This window comes from Pseudophryne corroboree, chromosome 6 (assembly GCF_028390025.1).
Source record: "Pseudophryne corroboree isolate aPseCor3 chromosome 6, aPseCor3.hap2, whole genome shotgun sequence".
NCBI lineage: Eukaryota > Metazoa > Chordata > Amphibia > Anura > Myobatrachidae > Pseudophryne > Pseudophryne corroboree.
Window position 1 is genome coordinate 550,658,749 of NC_086449.1, and position 20,982 is coordinate 550,679,730.

Genomic DNA, 20,982 nt, shown 5'->3' on the forward strand with positions numbered 1-20,982 from the left:
ACAGGCAGCACAATCCTACATGACAGCCTGGACACTGAGGTATCCACACACAGGGGGCTCTCCCATACCTTCCTATCCTCAGGTGGGAAAGGGAAATAATTTAGCAACCGTTTAGGGGTTTGAATTTTTTTGTCAGGATTGACCCACGCTTCTTTAAAGAGTGAATTTAATTCCTTGGAGACAGGGAAGGTGGCAGAAGAAAATAATTCTTCCTCAGGTTCTGTCTCCTTATCCGGTATGTTGAGGACTTCTCTAATAGAATAAATTAGGGCCTCCACACCTTGAGACAGAGTATTGTTCCCCTCCATGTCTATCTCACCTTCATCCAAATGTGGCATGTCATTATCAGAGTCAGATTGAAGTACATGTGGGAGTGTGCGTTTATGAGAGACCATTAGGGGGGTCTGAGGAGCCTGCCTGTGGTCAGCAGCCCTGATTAAAAAAATCATCCACGGATTTCTTAAGGGTTTACATTTCTTGTCTGGCAGTAGCCAACTCTGTATTAATATTAATAATCATTCCTTTGAATGATTCTAACCACTCTGTCTCCTGAACACTACTACCCTGTGAAGGGAGAGAACACTGTGTACAAAGGAGAGATTCCCCCGGTGAAGGGGAAAACTTTGTGTTGCATGAGGGACACACTGCCTTTTTGCCGGACATTCTGATTCAGCAGAAATACACACAGTTTAGTGAAATAACACAGTACACTGAAAAACACAAGACGGTGCAATAACACAGTAAACCCTAGACACCTGAATGGAGTGACACAGAATGAGACCAGCACACAATACCTCAGTCAAAGCAGTGCTCTGCTGGGTATAATTCAGAGCCTTAGTAAGGCAGAATGTGGTAGAGCAACCTATATGCCCTCCCCCACCACCTTCTATAAAACCCCCTGGTACCAGTACAATTGGTGATTCAGCAGGGTCTGTGGAGGAGCAGCACTTGCATGCAGCCTGGAAGTCAGCAGAAGCTGGAAATGGCACATTTGAGCCGCTGGTCCCACTCTCCGGGAATCCCCGCCCCCTCTGTGGTGCGCGGTCCCTATATGATTATACTGGCTTTATTGTAAACATATACAGTGTAAAATGGAGTTTAAAACCACTTTACTTCAGCGCCAGTGTGGGTGTCCACAGCGGGCACCGCAGCCTAGTGCCCGCTGAGCCCTTATGCCGCCATTGTCACCGGGGACACGCTAACCAGGACCCCGGTGTTAGTAATCACCATACCACGTCTTTTTTGGCATCTATTAGGGGTGGCGGCATGCTGCTGGCGTGTGCGCACACCCTGGGGGCATGTGAAACAGCGTCTCAGGAGCTAATGTCCTGTCAGCGGGGATACAAACCGTTAACCCTATAGGAGGTTGGTTCGGTCCCCCCCTAAGTCCCACGATGCAGGCAGACTGGTGCCAGCCAGTGCTGCCTGAAAATAATAAGCTCAAATAAATTTCTGAAGAAAACTCTGGAGATCCAGAGAATGCACCCGGCTCCTTGGGCACATTTTTCTAAACTGAGTCTGGTGGAGGGGCATAGAGGCGAGGAGCCAGCACACACTGAACATTTCTTAAAGTGCCATGCTCCAATGGACCGGATCTGTACCCCATGGTACTAATCCATCCCAGTATCCCCTAGGACGTTAGAGAAAATATGTTTAAAAACAAAAAATAACACAAAACCCCCCACATATTTTTGTGTCAACATTTTGACCCTGTCAGACTTTTGACGGTTGACCATATGATGTAGACCTAATGACTGCATACTTACCTACTCTCCCAGAATGACCGGGAGGCTCCCAAATATCGTGCTCCCGGCCTCCTGGAAGAGTTGTCAAGTCTCCCGGCCGGGCACTGTCAGCCCGCAACTCCCCCCGCACACATTGCCCAGCAATCCCCCTCCATGCTGCCGTCGAAGTGGGTGGTCTGGGGGTGTCAGATGATGCGATTCGCGTGGAATCGTGTCATCATCGCCCCGCCCCTGCCTCTCAATGCCGGTAATTTCGGCATTGAGTTACAGGGGGTGGGACCACGATGACGCAATCACGTGGCCATGCCCTGGCTCCACCCCTATGCAGCATCATTGACCCCACCACGCCCCCTGATGACACACCACGCCCCTCCCTGTGCCGATCTGTCTGCCCCCTCCTGCATGGGGCAGCCAGACTATCGGCAAGCATGAATGACTGTCTAGCTTTTAACTGTCTAACTTGTGTACCACATCTCGTTCTCCTAGATTAACCTGCTAGATTCTATAGAAGAGCAATTAAGTGGGGCGTGGCTTGACGCTGTGGTGAGAAGATGTGTCCTGCCCATACTCCTGTCCCACTGGGGAGATAAAAGGGCAAATAATCCCCTTCCAGGGCCATCGTGCCTCCCTTGTAGTCTCCCCTGCCTTACCACTCACCTTTAGCTGCTGGCGGGTCAGGTCCGTGGAATCGGGGAGTGTGCCCGCACGCTCCCGCGGGTTGCGGCCTGTCTGTCCCTTCTGAGCAGGAGCCTCAATTTTCACCCAGTGCCTGGCGGGGATGACCGGAGTGGTGGGGTCAGTGGCGCCGGAGCTCGGAGTGCTGCTGCTGTCCTCCCTTGCATTGCGGACCCCGCTGACCCTCCCTTGCACTGGTACACACTGGAGCCTGTCCCTCCTGGTCCTGGAGAGTGCGCGGCTGCTGCCTGGCTTCCAGCTGACGGTGGCCATCTTGGTGCTCCCTTTTCCTGCTCCTGGTTGCCGGGGGATCAGAGTTGGTGACCTGGTTACTGGCTGGACTGTGACCAGCGCTCCCCACCTGAGTGACCCACCAGCAACTTCCAGTATCCAAGGAGGGGCTGAGTGTGGAAAAAGAAGTCACTGCTCCTGCTGCTACAGTGTGCCCTCTCCCCCCTTTCCTCCCCCCTTTTTTTTTTTTGCCTTTTCTCTGTTTTTTTGCTCCACCTTACTGGTCTTTCAACATGTCGAAGAATAAAAAGGTTACACAGGCCCAGACAAATTTTTTCGGACTGAAATCTAAGGGCACTCAGAATGCTGCATTGCTTTCGGGCTCCCCCTCCTCCCCGTGCTCGTCAGATATGGGTATCGACCCTCAGATACAAGCGGTAATGACGAGTCTGCTCGAAGGAGTCCAATCTGCGTTCAAACAGGAACTTTCTAATGCTATTACAGAATTCAAATCCGACCATATGGCCCTTGGTACTCGTACGGATGCCTTGGAGTCTAAAACTGATGACCTTTGCCGCTCTCAAAACTGTTTTGATACTGAACTTTCTAGACTTCACAACGAGGTGGAGGCACTCAAAGGGCGGTATTCAAATCATATATCACACCCAATTTCCTTTCTAAAGTGATTACCGTTATAGCGCATATCGCGCCCATAGTAATCAAATTTAGTTCCGTAAAGGATTGGGCACCCTCGCTACCCTGGGGGTAGCGAGCTGAAATTATTATACCACGCCCGTCAGCAGAAACAGAACAGGTGTGGAAGGGGGTGAAAAGAATTGAATACCGCCCAAAGAACGACAAGAGGACCAAGAAAATTGCTCTTGTCGCAATAATCTGCGCATTCGCAACGTAGTGGAATTGGTCCTTGGCCCCTCTTTGTCCTCATTCTTGAAAGACTTCTTCAAACATGTTGTACCGGACCTCACCGATGGGGACTGTTTGTGTGATAGGGCCCACAGGGCACTCCGTGCGAAACCTTCCCCCTCTCAACCACCTAGACGTCATAGTCCGTCTTCATTATTTCCACTCAAAAGAACGGATCCTGTCAACCATTCGTGACTCTCCTGTGATCTCCTTCCGAGACATGCAACTACAGGTTTTTCAGGACTTGGCCCCTTCTACCATCCAAAAAAGATGAGACCTTCAGCCTGTTACTAGGATTTTACGACAGCACCAAATCCGGTACATGTGGGGGTTTCCCTTTATGCTCCTAGTTTTAGTGAACAACTAAAACTCTCACTCAAGGCCAAGAATTGCTAGCCAAGCTCGACATCCTTCCTGCGTCGTCTTCGGACGGGGCTGTCGCTTTATCGCCTAAACCGCAATGTCTTCAACCTCCTTCGCCTGAATGAACAAGGGTGTCCCGCCACCGCATGGAGACTGGTGAACCCCCCTGACCTCTGCGGCCATTCCCTTTGAAGTTTGCTCTTACTATTTCAGGGTTGTATTTCCCTGCCTTGTAATTTCTGTTGGTTGATAGAGGCTTAGTCCTCTGTTCTGTTTCTTCCAATGCATAAGTAATTGCTTACTGTATTATATCTTAGATATGGATAATCTTTATGTTTTTACACAGAGTATTGCATTATTATTTAATGTTCTTCCCCTCCGTTCCTCTTTACCCCTTCCCTGTCCCCTCCTCTTCCTACGCTTGCTCCCTTTTCACTCCTCCCCTATCCTTGCTTTACCTCTCTCCACTTCCTATGACACAGTTGTTTGCTTCCTGTATTTAGGCTGTTGCCGACTTAATCATTACGGTCCAGGCAGACTTAGGGGTATATGCAATTGCGGTCGAATTCCGGCTGGAATTCGACCATTTTTAAATTCGACACAATTCGACAGTCAGACACCCTCCCGCCGGGACCCGAATTCGACATATTCAATAAAAAACGGATTTGACAGTCCCGCTGTCGAAAAACGGACCAATTGACGATAGTGTGCGTCCTGGATTCGACTTCATGGACGGCACAAAAGTGTTTAAAAAATAAATTAAAAAAATGCGTGGGGTCCCCCCTCCTAAGCATAACCAACCTCGGGCTCTTTGAGCTGGTCCTGGTTGTAAAAATACGGGGGGGGGGGGGGGAAATGACAGGGGATCCCCCGTATTTTAACAACCAGCACCGGGCTCTGCGTCTGGTCCTCGTGCAAAAAATATGGGGGACAAAAGACGTAGGGGTCCCCCGTATGTTTCACACCAGCACCGGGCTCCACTAGCTGGAGAGATAATGCCACAGCCGGGGGACACTTTTATACCGGTCCCCCGTATCCCCGGTCCCTACGTCTTTTGTCCCCCGTATTTTTTGCACCAGGACCAGACGCAGAGCGCGGTGCTGGTTGTTAAAATACGGGGGATCCCCTGTTATTTCCCCCCCCGTATTTTTACAACCAGGACCAGCTCAAAGAGCCCAAGGCTGGTTATGCTTAGGATGGGGGACCCCACGCATTTTTTTTTTAGGGCTTTTAACCCATTCCCACCCCTTCCCACTGAAAAACATGCTCTGATCTCTCCATATTATTTTAGTCAGTAAAAAAATATATATATTCTTTTAAAAAATATATTAAATAATACTTGTGGCTCCTAATAGACAAACCAAGTAGATAATCCCTTCTAATATAAATAGATATGCTATTAGCAACAAAAAAAACACAAAAAAAACATGTTTTGAATTTTTTTTTATTAGATCCCGCCAGCAAAATGAGGCGGACTGAAATTGACGAAATGACTGTCGAAAAGCACTGTTGTCGAATTGACATTCTTCAATTGAATATACTTTTGTCGAAAAGCCGCATTTTTACCATTGCAGACATGTCGAATTTGACAACTGTCGAATTGCAAAAAGTCGAATCTGAAACGGCCGTTTTTTTTGTCGAAAAGTAGTGTATTGCATTGTCGAATCATTTTTTGTGTCGAAAATGTCCAGTTTTTCAACATTTGCGGCAATTCAACTGCAATTGCATATGGCCCTTGATCTCCTTACATAGTTCTACCACTACCCCCCGTGTCCCCTTTAAATGTTAAAACTGTTCATTATGCTGACTATCTTTGCAGTGATCCTTGACTGGGAACCTCTCTCTAAGGTTTTTTTCCGTATGGGTTCTTTACCTCTTTATTGCTCTCTGTATTCTATTATTCCTGTGGCTATCTTTTGATCTTTTCTTGCCTTTTTCTCTCTCTCTTGTGGTGGCCTTCCTCAGGCCCACCACGAAACTTATCGGGTTATATACGCCAAGTAATACACCCTTTCATTAATTGCCGTGCCTCTTAAATTATTGTCTATCAATGTTAACGGTTTAAATTCTCCACACACACTGTGCTCCTAGGGGCCTGTAGGAGAGAAAAAGCTGATATTGCTTTTCTACAAGAAATACACTTTACTGGTTCGCACACCCAGCTTCGGGGAAGGTGGTTCTCCCAGTCCTTTTTTGCCTCGGCAGCTTGTAAAAAACGCGGGATAGCCATTTTAATACATCGCAGGATCCCATTTGTCCACACGAAAACAGTGACAGATCCCAAAGGGCGTTTTTTTATTGTAATAGGCACCCTCCGCTCAATGACCCTCACATTAGTGTCAGTTTATGTTCCTAAGCAGGACCAATCCCTGTTCTTTGACTCTCTGTCTAAGCGAATGGACAGGGAGGCACAAGGCTATATCATCATGGGCTGTGATTTTAACACTATTATTGACCCATTATTAGACCAAACCATTCCTCCTCCTCATGCTTCCATGACGACCCTCCCCAGGGCCTCTCGTACCCTTGTTGCTTCTCTGAAACGTCACGGACTTTGCGACACTTAGCGTTTTCAACACCCACACACTAGAGACTTTACCCACTTTTCAGCCCCGCATTAACACTATTCCAGGATCGATATGATTCATATATCTTCTAATCTTACCCTGTTTATTACTGACACAGGTATCACCCCATTTACATGGACAGATCATGCCAGTGTCTATCTCTCTTTAGATATATACCGCTCCCCCCGTAGGCTATACAAATGGCGTTTGGATGATTCTCTTTTGCAACACCCCTCCATGCTGGCTGAAATAAGATTGGCGATCAGCCACTACTTTGCAGAGAATGTTTTCCCTGACATCTCCTCTAGTGTTCTTTGGGAGGCTCACAAGGCCACTATACGGGGTTCTCTTATCGCTAAATCTCTTGCAGTTAGGAAAAAAGCTGCACTGGAGATTCAGTCTCTTGAATCTCAAATTTCCACTTTATTGACACAACACAAGACGTCCCTTAGCGCCTCTGTGCTCTCTCAAATAGAATCCTTTTGAGGTCAACTAAATACCCTCCTCTCCCACTGCGCTGCGCTAATCCTACAGAAACTACGACAACGCTTCTATGACAAAGTAGATAAAATTGACTTTGTACTGGCTAACAAAGAGATGGTTGAGGAATTTAGGACTTTTTATAGTTCCCTTTATAATCTACCAGAATTTTCCTCTTTTTCTTCTTCTCCTTCTTCTTTTTCGTCCTCTCTCAGAAGTTCAATTAGAAGTACTTAATAGTCGGGTTTCAGATGAAGAGACAGTAGCTGCTATTCACTCCATGCGAACATCTACCGCCCTGGGTCCTGATGGATTTACAGCTCAGTATTATAAATTGTTTGCAAAAGAACTGGCCCCGCATCTTACCTCTCTATTTAATGATATCTTGGAAGGTGCCTCTTTTATGCCTGAGACGACCCAGGTGGATATCGTGGTAATCCCGAAACCTGATGGAGACCCTACTAGATGCTCCAACTATAAGCCGATTTCATTATTGAATGTGGACCTCAAAATCTATGCGAAAATCTTAGCCAATCGCCTGGCCCCCCTGTTACCTGGCCTGATCCACCCGGACCAGGTTGGATTTATACCGGGACGCCAGGCGTCAGATAATACTATTGCGGGCCATTGACCTATTCCATTCTATTCATAAAAGGAAAACCCCCTCTCTTGTTCTGGCCCTAGATGCAGAAAAAGCTTTTGACCGTATTTCATGGCTATTTGCTTTCACAGTCCTTGGAAAAATGTTTTTTTCCGGTAAATTCCTAGACGGAGTTCAAGCACTTTATCGCTCCCCCTCAGCACAGGTTTTAGTTAATGGTGTTGCTTCTGCCAGTTTTGGGATTGCCAACGGTACTAGACAGGGTTGTCCACTCTTGCCCCTTATATTTGCGCTGATTATGGAACCTCTGGCAAAGATTCGCAGTAATAAGGCTATCTGAGGAGTATCCACGGGCTTATCCGAACACAAAATTGCGCTTTACGCAGATGATATGTTGATCTCTCTTGCTCTCTCCCATCTTTGTTATCTGAAATTCGTCTGTAGTCTCAAAATTCAGGTTATAAAATTAACATCGATAAAATGAAGGTTCTTGATTTTTATGTCCCAGCGGTGCTCAAGCATGATTTAGAAGCTCTGGTACCCTGTAACTGGCACAAAAAGAAAATCAAATACCTTGGTATCTATTTGATCACCATCATCACCAGCTGTTTCAGGCAATCTACCCTCGTCTATCGGACAACATCAATTCTGGCCTGCTTGAGTGGTCCAATCACTACATTTCTTGGATAGGCAGAATAAATTCAGTAAGGATGAGCATACTCCCTCACCTTCTATAACTGTTTCAAACCCTCCCAATATATGTCCCTCCCTATGTCTTTAAAACTCTGCAACGTCAAACCTCTCACTTCATATGGAACCATAAGCGCCCCCGTATTAGACTTAAACTACTCCAACATCCTTCTAGAGGTGGTGACTTGGGAATTCCCAACTTTAGAAACTATTTCTATGCTGCGCAGCTTTCTCATTGTGTACAATGGTGCAATTCGGGTGGGGTGGGGAAGGTCTGGGTGAAGATTGAAGCAGAGGAGTTGTGTTTAGCCACAATGTCTTCATTATTGTGGCTCTTTAAGAATTTATGTCCACGGGCGGGTCGTTCCCACCCTGTTATTTATCGCTCATTAGCTGTCTGGGACTTAGTAAATAGACGGTTTAAACTGGCTCCACTCCCGTCACCCCTGATCCCACTATTCCCCAATCCGGCTTTCCCCCCGGGGCTGTGCCGGTCCTCTTTCACCACTTGGCTCTTGGGCAACATATACTATCTTAATGATATTACTACTGATACTACTTTTTCTCAGTTCTCAGTAGTTCATGAAGGAACAGCAATCCCATCCACAGATTTCTTTAGCTATCTTCAAATTCATCACTTCCACTCCTCAACCATCTCAACTCTCACTAACAGAAATGTTTCCTTCTTTGAATACATTTTCCGGGTAATGATCCACTACTAGGGGCTTAACCTCTAGTATCTATGCATACTTAGTGAGTAACCTGGCCCTGTCTGGGACCCTCATGAATTAGCCAGGGAATTGGATTTGGGACACGCCATAGATAGTGAGGACTGGACTGAAATACGGGATAATGCAGCTTTCAGTTCAATTTGTGTTAAAATTAAAGAGAATGTTTATAAATTGCTATATCGCTGGTACTATGTACCCTCCAGACTAAAGGTCATGTTCCCTGACGCTTCGGATAGGTGTTGGAGGGGGTGTGATGCCGAGGGCACCTTTTTACATATCTGGTGGTCCTGTCTGAAACTCGCCAGCACTTGGCGGGAGATTACTACTCTACTATCGCACCTATTCAAAATGATTATTCCTTGTGATCCCCAATATTTTCTGCGCCCCTTGCCTCTTCCTAGCCTTACCCGACACCAAAACAAACTATTTCGCCACATAGTTTCTGCAAAGACCTACCAAATAGCTGCTGACTGGAAGAGCCCGATGCCTTCCCCTATGCTGGTAATACTATCTTGAGTATGGTATGTTTTTAAAATGGAATACATGACCGCTGTTGTTATTCGCAATTCTTCCAAATCGTATAACGTTTGGTCTCCCTGGCTGGCATCTCAACACGCTCCCTCGCCATTTGCTACCTGATATATTAAATATAATGCTTAAACCCTTTGAGCTTGGAAGTCACCCCCCCCCCCTCCCCTTCTTCTCCTCTTGACTTTTTTTCCTTTCTCCTCTTTCCTATTCATTCGTTCCTTCTTCATGTCTTCTCTCTTCTTTTCTACCACATGCCTTCCTCTCTATTATGGTTGGCCACACCGTCGCTGCGAAATACCTCTTTCGTTCTTATACCTCTAAAAATTGGATCCCTTTTTATTTTTGCTGTAGTTACTCTTTGTAATTATATTTGTAATGTCTGTCGGCAAGATTTCCCTGCACGTTTTATGAGCTGTATTATATGTGATCCACTTAATAAAATTGTGTTTAAAAAAAAAAAAAAGAAAGAAGAGCAATTAAGTATTGCTAAAAAGGTAAATATTTCTATGCTTTCCATGCAAAATATTGTTGCTTTGCTTGAAAGTAGTGATTGACCAGCACATTTATAATGCATTACATCCTGTTTGCCTATGTGCAGTTCACAATCACTTGCACAGTGGAATACAAATTGGATATACTTGACTTGCTGTTACAATAAGTGTTTTCGCAGCCACTTCTGTCCTCCACAGATTTTATTCTAATCTTTCCATTACAAAACAGTACAATAGTTCAGTGGGTTATGGAATGACTGCTGTTCAACTCCTAAACAGCCGCAAAGAGAGAACCATAGTGGATACTAAATTTAGAAAACTTAATATCAGACAGAAGGTTTATTCCCCCAGGAATTGTGACTTGAAATAGACCTTGGTCCGTCTCTTTCATTTCGCTAAAGTGCTGCAGTAACACCGTGTAACAAGCAGTCTAGGGTACTTATCATCAATATAATGCATTTGCTGCATAAGCATACAATGGTAGACTACCCTAAGCCTAGCCTGTTTTATTATCTAAAGTCCAATGACAAACTGCAGTTATTAGACTACCACCAAATTGATATGATTCTAATGAATATTCTTATTATGAATTATGAATAATTTAACTGGCTGAAAATGAATAGCAATGTTCCTTAACAAATAATACAATACTAAATGCAATAAAGAAATCACAAGCTTTGTTATATAACAGCAAGTTTTGTTACAGAACAGCAGTGATATGTACAGTAGTAGGGGGATGTGATGGTGTAATAATATTACAATTAAACGATGTTCGTTGCTTTCCAGAAGGCCTGAATGTGTGTCTGTGTTTACATACACAATATATAAATAGATAGAAAATATATTTTAATTACAGCGTCAGGCTAAGAGAATACAAAACGTGACAATACAAACAATTATGACCTGATGGCACAATGGGGCGTGTTTATGGAGCGTACACTGCACCTGTTTTGCACACACCTACATTCATGCTCCAGTATGTCACAAGTCTGCTCAGATGCTTCTTGCACTCTCACTGGGGCATACTTATGAAAACTGATACTAAGGGTTACCATAGCAACCCACAAGCTTCCAACTGCTTTCAATTTGTTACCTGCCCTAGTAAAATGACAATCATCTTACTTCTACACACTCTTTTGTCCTGTGTACAAAATTTCATTAAGGGCCCCCATTGCCTGGTGTATGCTGGCCTTCATGTATGCATTGGTTGCCATGGTAACCAGCCTGTTAAGATTCCTCTAATTTAATCATGCTTTTCTTGTTTTCTTCAAATGCACTGCTCATTTGACTTTTATATAGCACCACTGGACTCATTGTCTTTATGTCAGGTATCATAGCTGCTGTATACTGTTTTATTATAACCTTAGAAACATTTGTTTCTTTGTAAACAAAACAATTATGCACTATTCCGCTTGCTATGTGTAATTGATTTTATGTGCAAGTGGCAGCCCAACCAAAATTAGACAGTAACACCATCTGTGAAGTGATGTTAAAATTGAGGCTTTTTGCTTTGGGGAAAAAGCCTTCCCTGCCTTACATGTAATGAACTCTTCAAACTTTAAATGGAAAATGTTTTAAGGAGTGTTTTTTGTGGCACATTGTTGGCAATTTACACCTTGGTTTGGAGGGCCAAAACTGCTGGCGCTGTCTGGCATTTTTAAACAAGCTAAAGCCATTGTTGATTTAAGGAACACAAGGTGTTTTTCAGATTGCGAAAGTCTCTGATTAGTTAATCACTGTAAACACATGTGATTCTTAACTGACCAGCACTATAAAAGCTTGCCGACTTTCTGATATTAGTTTATTGGAGAAGAGATCATTAATGAGAATATTGATGATGAAGGAGTTGGTGGCAGTGGAGATTGCATGTGCTGGGATCTAGCTGAGAGATGGGAGCTAGCTGATGCTGGGCCACATAGTATTATTTTAGCAGATTTTTCAGGTTTTGACAAGAAAAATGTAATGATCTTCTTGCAAATGACGTAAAAGTGAGGAAGTTTCTAGATGGTTAACGTCCCTACTGTCAGAACTCTGGTATTTTGAGAACCCAAGTTTGAATCTATGTGTGGTCCTGTAGTAAGCACATGTTGCAGGAAACTCAGTGGACGTAGGTCCGTCTTGTGCATTAGGAACACTGTGAGATGATAATATCTTTAGGAATATTTATTGACGATTTGCATGGAAGACATACTGCAATTGAATTAAACTTGGAACAGTCAAGGTTTGAGCAATGGGCCCGATTAAATAAGGATAACAGTTTTTGCTAAAAAGCAGTTTCTGCGATCAAATAGTTGCTGCACAGAAATAGAGAAAAAACGCCCATCGTAAAAATTGCGAATGTATCGCAATATGCGGGCTGATCACAAAACCATACACAATTACCGGATCATCTAAGATTTTTCTTATCTGCGCCAGGCAAGGTCGTCCACAATTTTTGCTAAACAAGAGGTTGAAAGTAGAGATGAGCGCCTGAAATTTTTCGGGTTTTGTGTTTTGGTTTTGGGTTCGGTTCCGCGGCCGTGTTTTGGGTTCGAACGCGTTTTGGCAAAACCTCACCGAATTATTTTTGTCGGATTCGGGTGTGTTTTGGATTCGGGTGTTTTTTTCCAAAAACACTAAAAAACAGCTTAAATCATAGAATTTGGGGGTCATTTTGATCCCAAAGTATTATTAACCTCAAAAACCATAATTTACACTCATTTTCAGTCTATTCTGAATACCTCACACCTCACAATATTATTTTTAGTCCTAAAATTTGCACCGAGGTCGCTGTGTGAGTAAGATAAGCGACCCTAGTGGCCGACACAAACACCGGGCCCATCTAGGAGTGGCACTGCAGTGTCACGCAGGATGTCCCTTCCAAAAAACCCTCCCCAAACAGCACATGACGCAAAGAAAAAAAGAGGCGCAATGAGGTAGCTGTGTGAGTAAGATTAGCGACCCTAGTGGCCGACACAAACACCGGGCCCATCTAGGAGTGGCACTGCAGTGTCACGCAGGATGGCCCTTCCAAAAAACCCTCCCCAAACAGCACATGACGCAAAGAAAAAAAGAGGCGCAATGAGGTAGCTGACTGTGTGAGTAAGATTAGCGACCCTAGTGGCCGACACAAACACCGGGCCCATCTAGGAGTGGCACTGCAGTATGTATGTATAAAGAAAGAAAAAAAAACCACGGTTAGGTGGTATATACAATTATGGACGGGCTGCCGAGTGCCGACACAGAGGTAGCCACAGCCGTGAACTACCGCACTGTACTGTGTCTGCTGCTAATATATAGACTGGTTGATAAAGAGATAGTATACTCGTAACTAGTATGTATGTATAAAGAAAGAAAAAAAAACCACGGTTAGGTCACTGGTATATACAATTATGGACGGGCTGCCGAGTGCCGACACAGAGGTAGCCACAGCCGTGAACTACCGCACTGTACACTGGTTGATAAAGAGATAGTAGTATACTCGTAACAACTAGTATGACGACGGTATAAAGAATGAAAAAAAAACCACGGTTAGGTGGTATATAATACAATTATGGTTGGACGGACTGCCTGCCGAGTGCCGACACAGAGGTAGCCACAGCCGTGAACTACCGCACTGTACACTGGTTGATAAAGAGATAGTAGTATACTCGTAACAACTAGTATGACGACGGTATAAAGAACGAAAAAAAAACCACGGTTAGGTGGTATATATTATAATACAATTATGGATGGACGGACTGCCTGCCGAGTTCCGACACAGAGGTAGCCACAGCCGTGAACTACCGCACTGTACACTGGTTGATAAAGAGATAGTAGTATACTCGTAACAACTAGTATGACGACGGTATAAAGAACGAAAAAAAAACCACGGTTAGGTGGTATATATTATAATACAATTATGGATGGACGGACTGCCTGCCGAGTTCCGACACAGAGGTAGCCACAGCCGTGAACTACCGCACTGTACACTGGTTGATAAAGAGATAGTAGCATACTCGTAACAACTAGTATGACTGACTATGACGGTATAAAGAATGAAAAAAAAACCACGGTTAGGTGGTATATATTATAATAATACAATTATGGATGGACGGACTGCCTGCCGAGTTCCGACACAGAGGTAGCCACAGCCGTGAACTACCGCACTGTACACTGGTTGATAAAGAGATAGTAGTATACTCGTAACAACTAGTATGACTGACTATGACGGTATAAAGAATGAAAAAAAAACCACGGTTAGGTGGTATATATTATAATACAATTATGGATGGACGGACTGCCTGCCGACTGCCGACACAGAGGTAGCCACAGCCGTGAACTACCGCACTGTACACTGGTTGATAAAGAGATAGTAGTATACTCGTAACAACTAGTATGACACTATGACGGTATAAAGAATGAAAAAAAAACCACGGTTAGGTGGTATATATTATAATACAATTATGGATGGACGGACTGCCTGCCGACTGCCGACACAGAGGTAGCCACAGCCGTGAACTACCGCACTGTACACTGGTTGATAAAGAGATAGTAGTATACTCGTAACAACTAGTATGACTGACTATGACGGTATAAAGAATGAAAAAAAAACCACGGTTAGGTGGTATATATTATAATAATACAATTATGGATGGACGGACTGCCTGCCGAGTTCCGACACAGAGGTAGCCACAGCCGTGAACTACCGCACTGTACACTGGTTGATAAAGAGATGATAGTATACTCGTAACAACTAGTATGACTATGACGACGGTATAAAGAAAGAAAAAAAAATACCACGGTTAGGTGGTATATAATTATACAATTATGGATGGACGGACTGCCTGCCGAGTGCCGACTGCCGACACAGAGGTAGCCACAGCCGTGAACTACCGCACTGTACTGTGTCTGCTGCTAATATAGACTGGTTGATAAAGAGATAGTATACAACAATATACTACTATACTGGTGGTCAGGCACTGGTCACCACTAGTCACACTGGCAGTGGCACTCCTGCAGCAAAAGTGTGCACTGTTTAATTTTAAATTAATATAATATTATGTACTCCTGGCTCCTGCTATAACAACCTGCAGTGCTCCCCAGTCTCCCCCACAATTATTATAAGCTTTTATACATTGATGTGCAGCACACTGGGCTGAGCTGAGTGCACACAGACTGAGTCACACTGTGTGACTGCTGTGTATCGTTTTTTTCAGGCAGAGAACGGATATAGCAGAGAACGGATATATTAAATAAAAGTTAACTTAACAACAACTGCACTGGTCACTGTGGTAAACTCTGTCTGCACAATCTCTCTCTCTCTCTCTCTCTTCTAATCTATTCTAATGGAGAGGACGCCAGCCACGTCCTCTCCCTATCAATCTCAATGCACGTGTGAAAATGGCGGCGACGCGCGGCTCCTTATATAGAATCCGAGTCTCGCGAGAATCCGACAGCGTCATGATGACGTTCGGGCGCGCTCGGGTTAACCGAGCAAGGCGGGAAGATCCGAGTCGCTCGGACCCGTGAAAAAAAAAGTGAAGTTCGTGCGGGTTCGGATTCAAAGAAACCGAACCCGCTCATCTCTAGTTGAAAGTGGTCATTGCTGATGTCAGAGGCCTTCCTTAAAAATGCCTGGGCATGCCTGCGTTTTTTCAGACACACCCAGAACACGGCGGGTTTCCACCCAGAAACACTGGCTTCCTGTCACTCAAACAGCGGCTGCATTGCGATCACAATGTGTACGCATTTTCTGTCGCTGTTTTTGCTAGCGAGTGCAAACGCTGTGCATGCACAGTCGTTCTATAATCGTCCATATTGCGAATCACACATTTTGAGATCCAACCTGAATTAGCCCCAAAGTCTGTACTTATTAAATAACTGGAACAGATGACAGCAAAAGAAGTATTAACTAGAACAGGACTGGAACCGGTGAGGCAACTGGAATTGGAATTTGCTTGGAAGCCGTTTAACTTGAACCGGCCAGGAGAGACAACTGGAACAGGAGTCAGAACTTGGAAGCTGATATTCTTGTACCGGACTGGAACCGAAGAGACAGCTGGAACTGGAGTCAGACTGTAAGCTGCTAAACTTAACCAGAATGGAACCAGAAAGCCAGCTGGAACTGCAGTACACACAAGTAGACACTGGATGGATTGCTCTGGGACTGGAATAGCAACACACTGTAGAACACGCTGGTGAGGAAATGTAGCTCCTGGAATCACAGTACATGTGCATGTACTTGATGCTGGAAACATTGAGCTTGCAATGCTACTGGAATCACAATACAGGTGCAAGTACTTAGTGCTGGCAATGCTGCTGGAGTCTTATTATAGGTGAAATACTTGGAGCTGAATGACAGTGCTGGTAATGATGCTGGAGTCTTAATGTAAGTGAAATACTTGGAGCTGAATCACAGTGCTGGTAATACTGCTGGAACTTGGGATCGCTGGTAATGAACAGGACAACAGGAACATGAGATGACCACTGGAGTCTGAGCCTAAACACAGCTGAGAAAGCAATGATGTTCTGGGTGATTTGCTAGGGTTCTATCTGGCCCTTTTATCCCCCTTGCTGGTTATCCAGTGGATACTGGAGTCATGTGACTAACCAATGCTTGGAGGACTTGTTATCAGCTAATCCATAGCAACATTGCGGCGCCCGTACTCCAGAGATGGTGGGAATACATCAGGGTACACACTAGAGAGAATCTCTGCACCTTTCAGGCAATCATGGAACATGCTGCCTGGCTGAGGATGTGACCTCCGGAGGCCAGCGCATCAGAGCACCGGTAAGTGATGTGATGTAAAATGCAGATTCCTGACACCTACCTCTACTTACATTGGCTTTTCAAATAGTATGGATGGCTCAAAAATTGTTGTCAGTATTTGGGTAAAAATAATTCCATGCATAAGGATTTTTTGGCGTTATGTCCAGGAATGACAATGGGCTTTGAACTGCTGCCACTGGTGCCTGGCTTACACAAAGAACATCCTCATCATCAACATGCTCATTATTGGCGTCAGCTACATACATATCCCCCTCATCCTGTTGCACTTCCACAGTGGCATCTGCAATTTCTATGTCATGATCTATACTTGTGTTGCTCATCCCCACATTTGCAGAGGGGGCAGAAATGGTGGAAGGAGGCTTCTCTACGAGCACAGTATCAGAAATGTCACATAGCTGACATAGATACCCTTAGACTCTGTTGATGGATTTGTGATGTTACTGAACACACAGTTTGTTTTTCAGCCGTAGTTTTTTTTCTGCACTGATTTGCCTTTTTTACATTTGACACCTCTTCTAGACTCTGAGTGAGAAGGTATTGCATCATCATGTGAAGTTATAGAAGAAGATACCTGACTGACAGCAGTTCCAGACTCAATCACAAATAAAGGCTAAGACCTAAGCAATTTTATATTTTTCAGCAGTAAAGTTTCCCAGTATTTTTAAATATTGTTTTGATTTTTTTAAACCCTCTACGCCCTTGAGCACCATTTTTAGCAGATGACGTTGAATGACAAGTATCGTTATTTGGTTGCTGTACCTGCTGTTCTACAGATTGATCATAGTGATCCACATGACTTACTGTGCAGATATTATTAACATGGTGGCCCTGAACCCACAGTCGTATCACAGGCCTGTCCTGTTTGCAGCTCACAGTAGTAAGCACAAACAAGTGTAAAATAATAATAAACAACAATTTTTGAATATATATATTTTATATAAGTGACCAATGACATTAGTGACCAGGGGGAATCCAGAACAAAGTGACAAGGGGGACACCATGGTAGGGGAAAAGGAAGTGGTTAGCGGTGACATGACGGCACGCGTTCTCGTGAAAAGTGCATGGCCTTACTACAAGGGAGTGCCCAGATACTGCACACTTGATTTATGGACACAAATATTTTTTTAAGAGAGGTCTAGATACTGCACACTTGCTGGTTAACCACATACAGTCAGCACCACTTGCTTGGTTGGCCACAGATAGCCAGCCACACTTGCTGGTAGGACACAGATGGCAGCGCTGCCCAGATACTGCCATACTTGCTGGTTACACAGAAGGACCAAAAACACTCTCTTTACTGTCCACTCTCTTCACTGTTCAGATTGTTCGCTGGCACCTGTTCCCCCCAGCAACCGCATGCCCTTCCTTTTATACTGTGGGAGGTATATGTTCTGCCCTCCAGTATGATGAGTCCAAAAGTCGCTCTGCACAGACATTCCATATAGAAACAGCGCAGTGCAGAACCCATTAACCTCCAAATTATCTGGGGGGGGGGGGGGGGGGTTCAACCCACTGAGGCAGATGAGAAGAAATGCCAGAAAACTGCTGGCTTTTGGGGCTAATTGTATAGCCCCAGGGGATCAATTAGCCCATGGTAATCTACTGCTGCTAATTGAATTCCACCCATAGAGTGTAGAAAGGGACACATCCTAATCTATCTTTAAATCACAGTATAAAAATAATGTTGCCCAGTAAAAGTGCCACATGGAAAAAATGAATATTTCCCTGCATGCAGAAAGAACATTTCACTTGTACCCCTCCCATGTCAAACTGGTTATTCCAGGTGCAAACTTTACACCCTTTGGGGTAAATTTACTAAGATGGGAAGTTTTTCGAACTGGAGATATTGCTCATAGCAACATCACCAGTTTGAAAAAAAACCTTCCACCTTAGTAAATTTACTACTTTGTCTGGATTTGCTCCTAACAGAGAACCACTGTGCATATATTGAACAGAGTAAGAGTAAGAACAGTTGTGTAATATCATAGAAGAGAAAAAACAGATTTGGCACTCAATGAAACTTCATTGTCTATTTGTGAATTACTTCCATTGTCTCATTGCCTATGTAATCTACTTTTGTGATGTGGCAATATGATGAAAATTATTAGATAGCAATTATTTTATTTTTTACTATATATATTTGAAATTTGAGAAAACAAATGTAAGTTAATGACATACACATTTAAGTTATTCAAGATGTTCAGCACCTGGCTAAGTATGTGTAGTAGTATAGCCACATCCAAAACTTCAGAGTACAAACGAATTATTTTAACATGGTACATTTCATTTAAATATCTAATAAATGAAACATCAGAATGTTAATTTGAAGTTAGATTGTCCTTAAATGTTTTATTTTGCAGTTATCTAATGGAGTATCTACCAGAAAGTGCAACAAAAATAGACTTCTTCCAATTCACTGTGCGGCAATACAGGGAAGGACAGATGTTGTGCAGGCAGTGGTAGAATCTGGCACCAAGGAAAGGGAGCTTATCAATGAACACTTGATGCTACAGGACACCCCAAGCCTGCCTTACCTTGCCATGGCTAATGACCACTTAGAATGTGCTATATGGTGAGTGTTGTCAGGCAATATACTAAGATGACTGGGTACTGTACAATATAACAATATAACATCTGGATGCCTTGAAATTTATTATCTCATATTATTCAGTATATTACTGTTATTTCGTACCCAATTCAAATGGAGACTGAGGACTGTAGTAACCAAATGGGAATATTTACATAGATATGGCAACTATTAACCCAATTTATTTTCTAAATATTATGTTTATTTATGAAGCATAGAGGGTATTTATCAATGCTTGAAAAAAGATAAAATGGAAAGAGATAATGCACTAATCTGCTCCTTTCATTTTTCAAAACCAGGAGTTAAAGCACTAACCAATCAGATTCTATCTCTTTCCACTTTATCTTTCTCATGGTGTTACATTGAAAAGGAATACTTCATTTCTTTTCTTAACATTCATCAAGCTCTGAAAATTGAAAGTTGTCGTGGCATGACTGATTGTGGTTCAAACATGTGCAATAACTGCCAGGCAGTGTAAACTTTTGCACAATGGTTATGTGTACCGAAATGATGCTGAGTAGCACTGAAGTTAATGTATGGTAAAGCCACGCATTTACCACTTGGTTTTATGTGTGGTTTTGCCTAGAACACATGTGGCTTGAGGAATCAGCCCATAAATCGTAAGAATAAACAAATAAATAAGTAAATAAACTTAGCTACATCAGCAGTAGACATGGAAATAAGTATTATATGTGGCAGTTTTAAACCTGCACACAACACTGGACAATAGTGAATGTACCCCATGCTGTCCCAGAGCACTGAATCAACACCTGGAGTCCCAGTTGACAAAAAGGTGTAGCAATACTGGTTCAGTGGATGTTTAAATAAAAATTGCTTTATACTTTCCTTTTCTAGGTTAGTTTCAAATAAATTCAATCTTAGAGATGGTGAAGATGCAGAATTACTTTTTGACATTACTTTCAATAAGGATGAAAAGTAAGTACTTTTAACCCACCAGAGATATGTATCTATTATAATAATAATAATTAATTATTATTATTATTATTATTATTATTATTATTATTAATAATATTAATATTATTATTATTCTTTATTTATATGGCGCCACAAGGGATCCGCACCTGCCCAATTACAGAGTACATAAATAATCAAAACAGGAAAACAGTGACTTACAATTGAAAACAATTTAGTACAAGTACAGGATAAATAGACATAGCTACATCAGCAGATTGTGATGTCATTGCATTACAATGTTTAATGTTTGTAGACACTCCCTTACTAAAATGTATAAGCCTGAATCTTCAGTGATGGTCCCTAGGACCAGAGGGAATGCTGGGAAGTGGGTGGTCCAGTGTGTAGTGTATCTGGAGTTGGTAATGGAATAAATGAGCACAGCCGTGAACTCACATGCCTCTGTGTCCTAATGGTTGGAATTACAAGCATATGAACAAAACACAGATAACATGGAAAGAAGTATCAGGGTGGCAGAAAACCATAGGATTCAATGCAGTCGAAGGGGGGTATTCAATTAGTGCCATTTTTTTGACTAGTCAAAAGAAACTGCACTTTTCGCCCATTTTTAGGTCGAATTTACATTCAACCTATTCAATGCCTGTGCCATTTTTTTCGACTGGTTGAAAAATCCGGCACTGGT

At 43.4% G+C, this 20,982-nt stretch overlaps 1 protein-coding gene across 4 annotated transcripts in view; it reads left to right on the plus strand.

Annotated features, from left to right (window-relative positions):
- LOC134932872 (uncharacterized) overlaps window positions 1–20,982 on the plus strand; it is a 423,538-nt gene that overhangs the window by 349,182 nt on the left and 53,374 nt on the right. For all 4 annotated transcript variants that reach the window (XM_063927693.1, XM_063927692.1, XM_063927695.1 and 1 more), the window contains 2 exons: window positions 19,141–19,352; window positions 20,223–20,303. In XM_063927693.1, coding sequence (XP_063783763.1) covers window positions 19,141–19,352; window positions 20,223–20,303 — 293 coding nt within the window. The remainder of the gene's footprint in view (window positions 1–19,140; window positions 19,353–20,222; window positions 20,304–20,982) is intronic.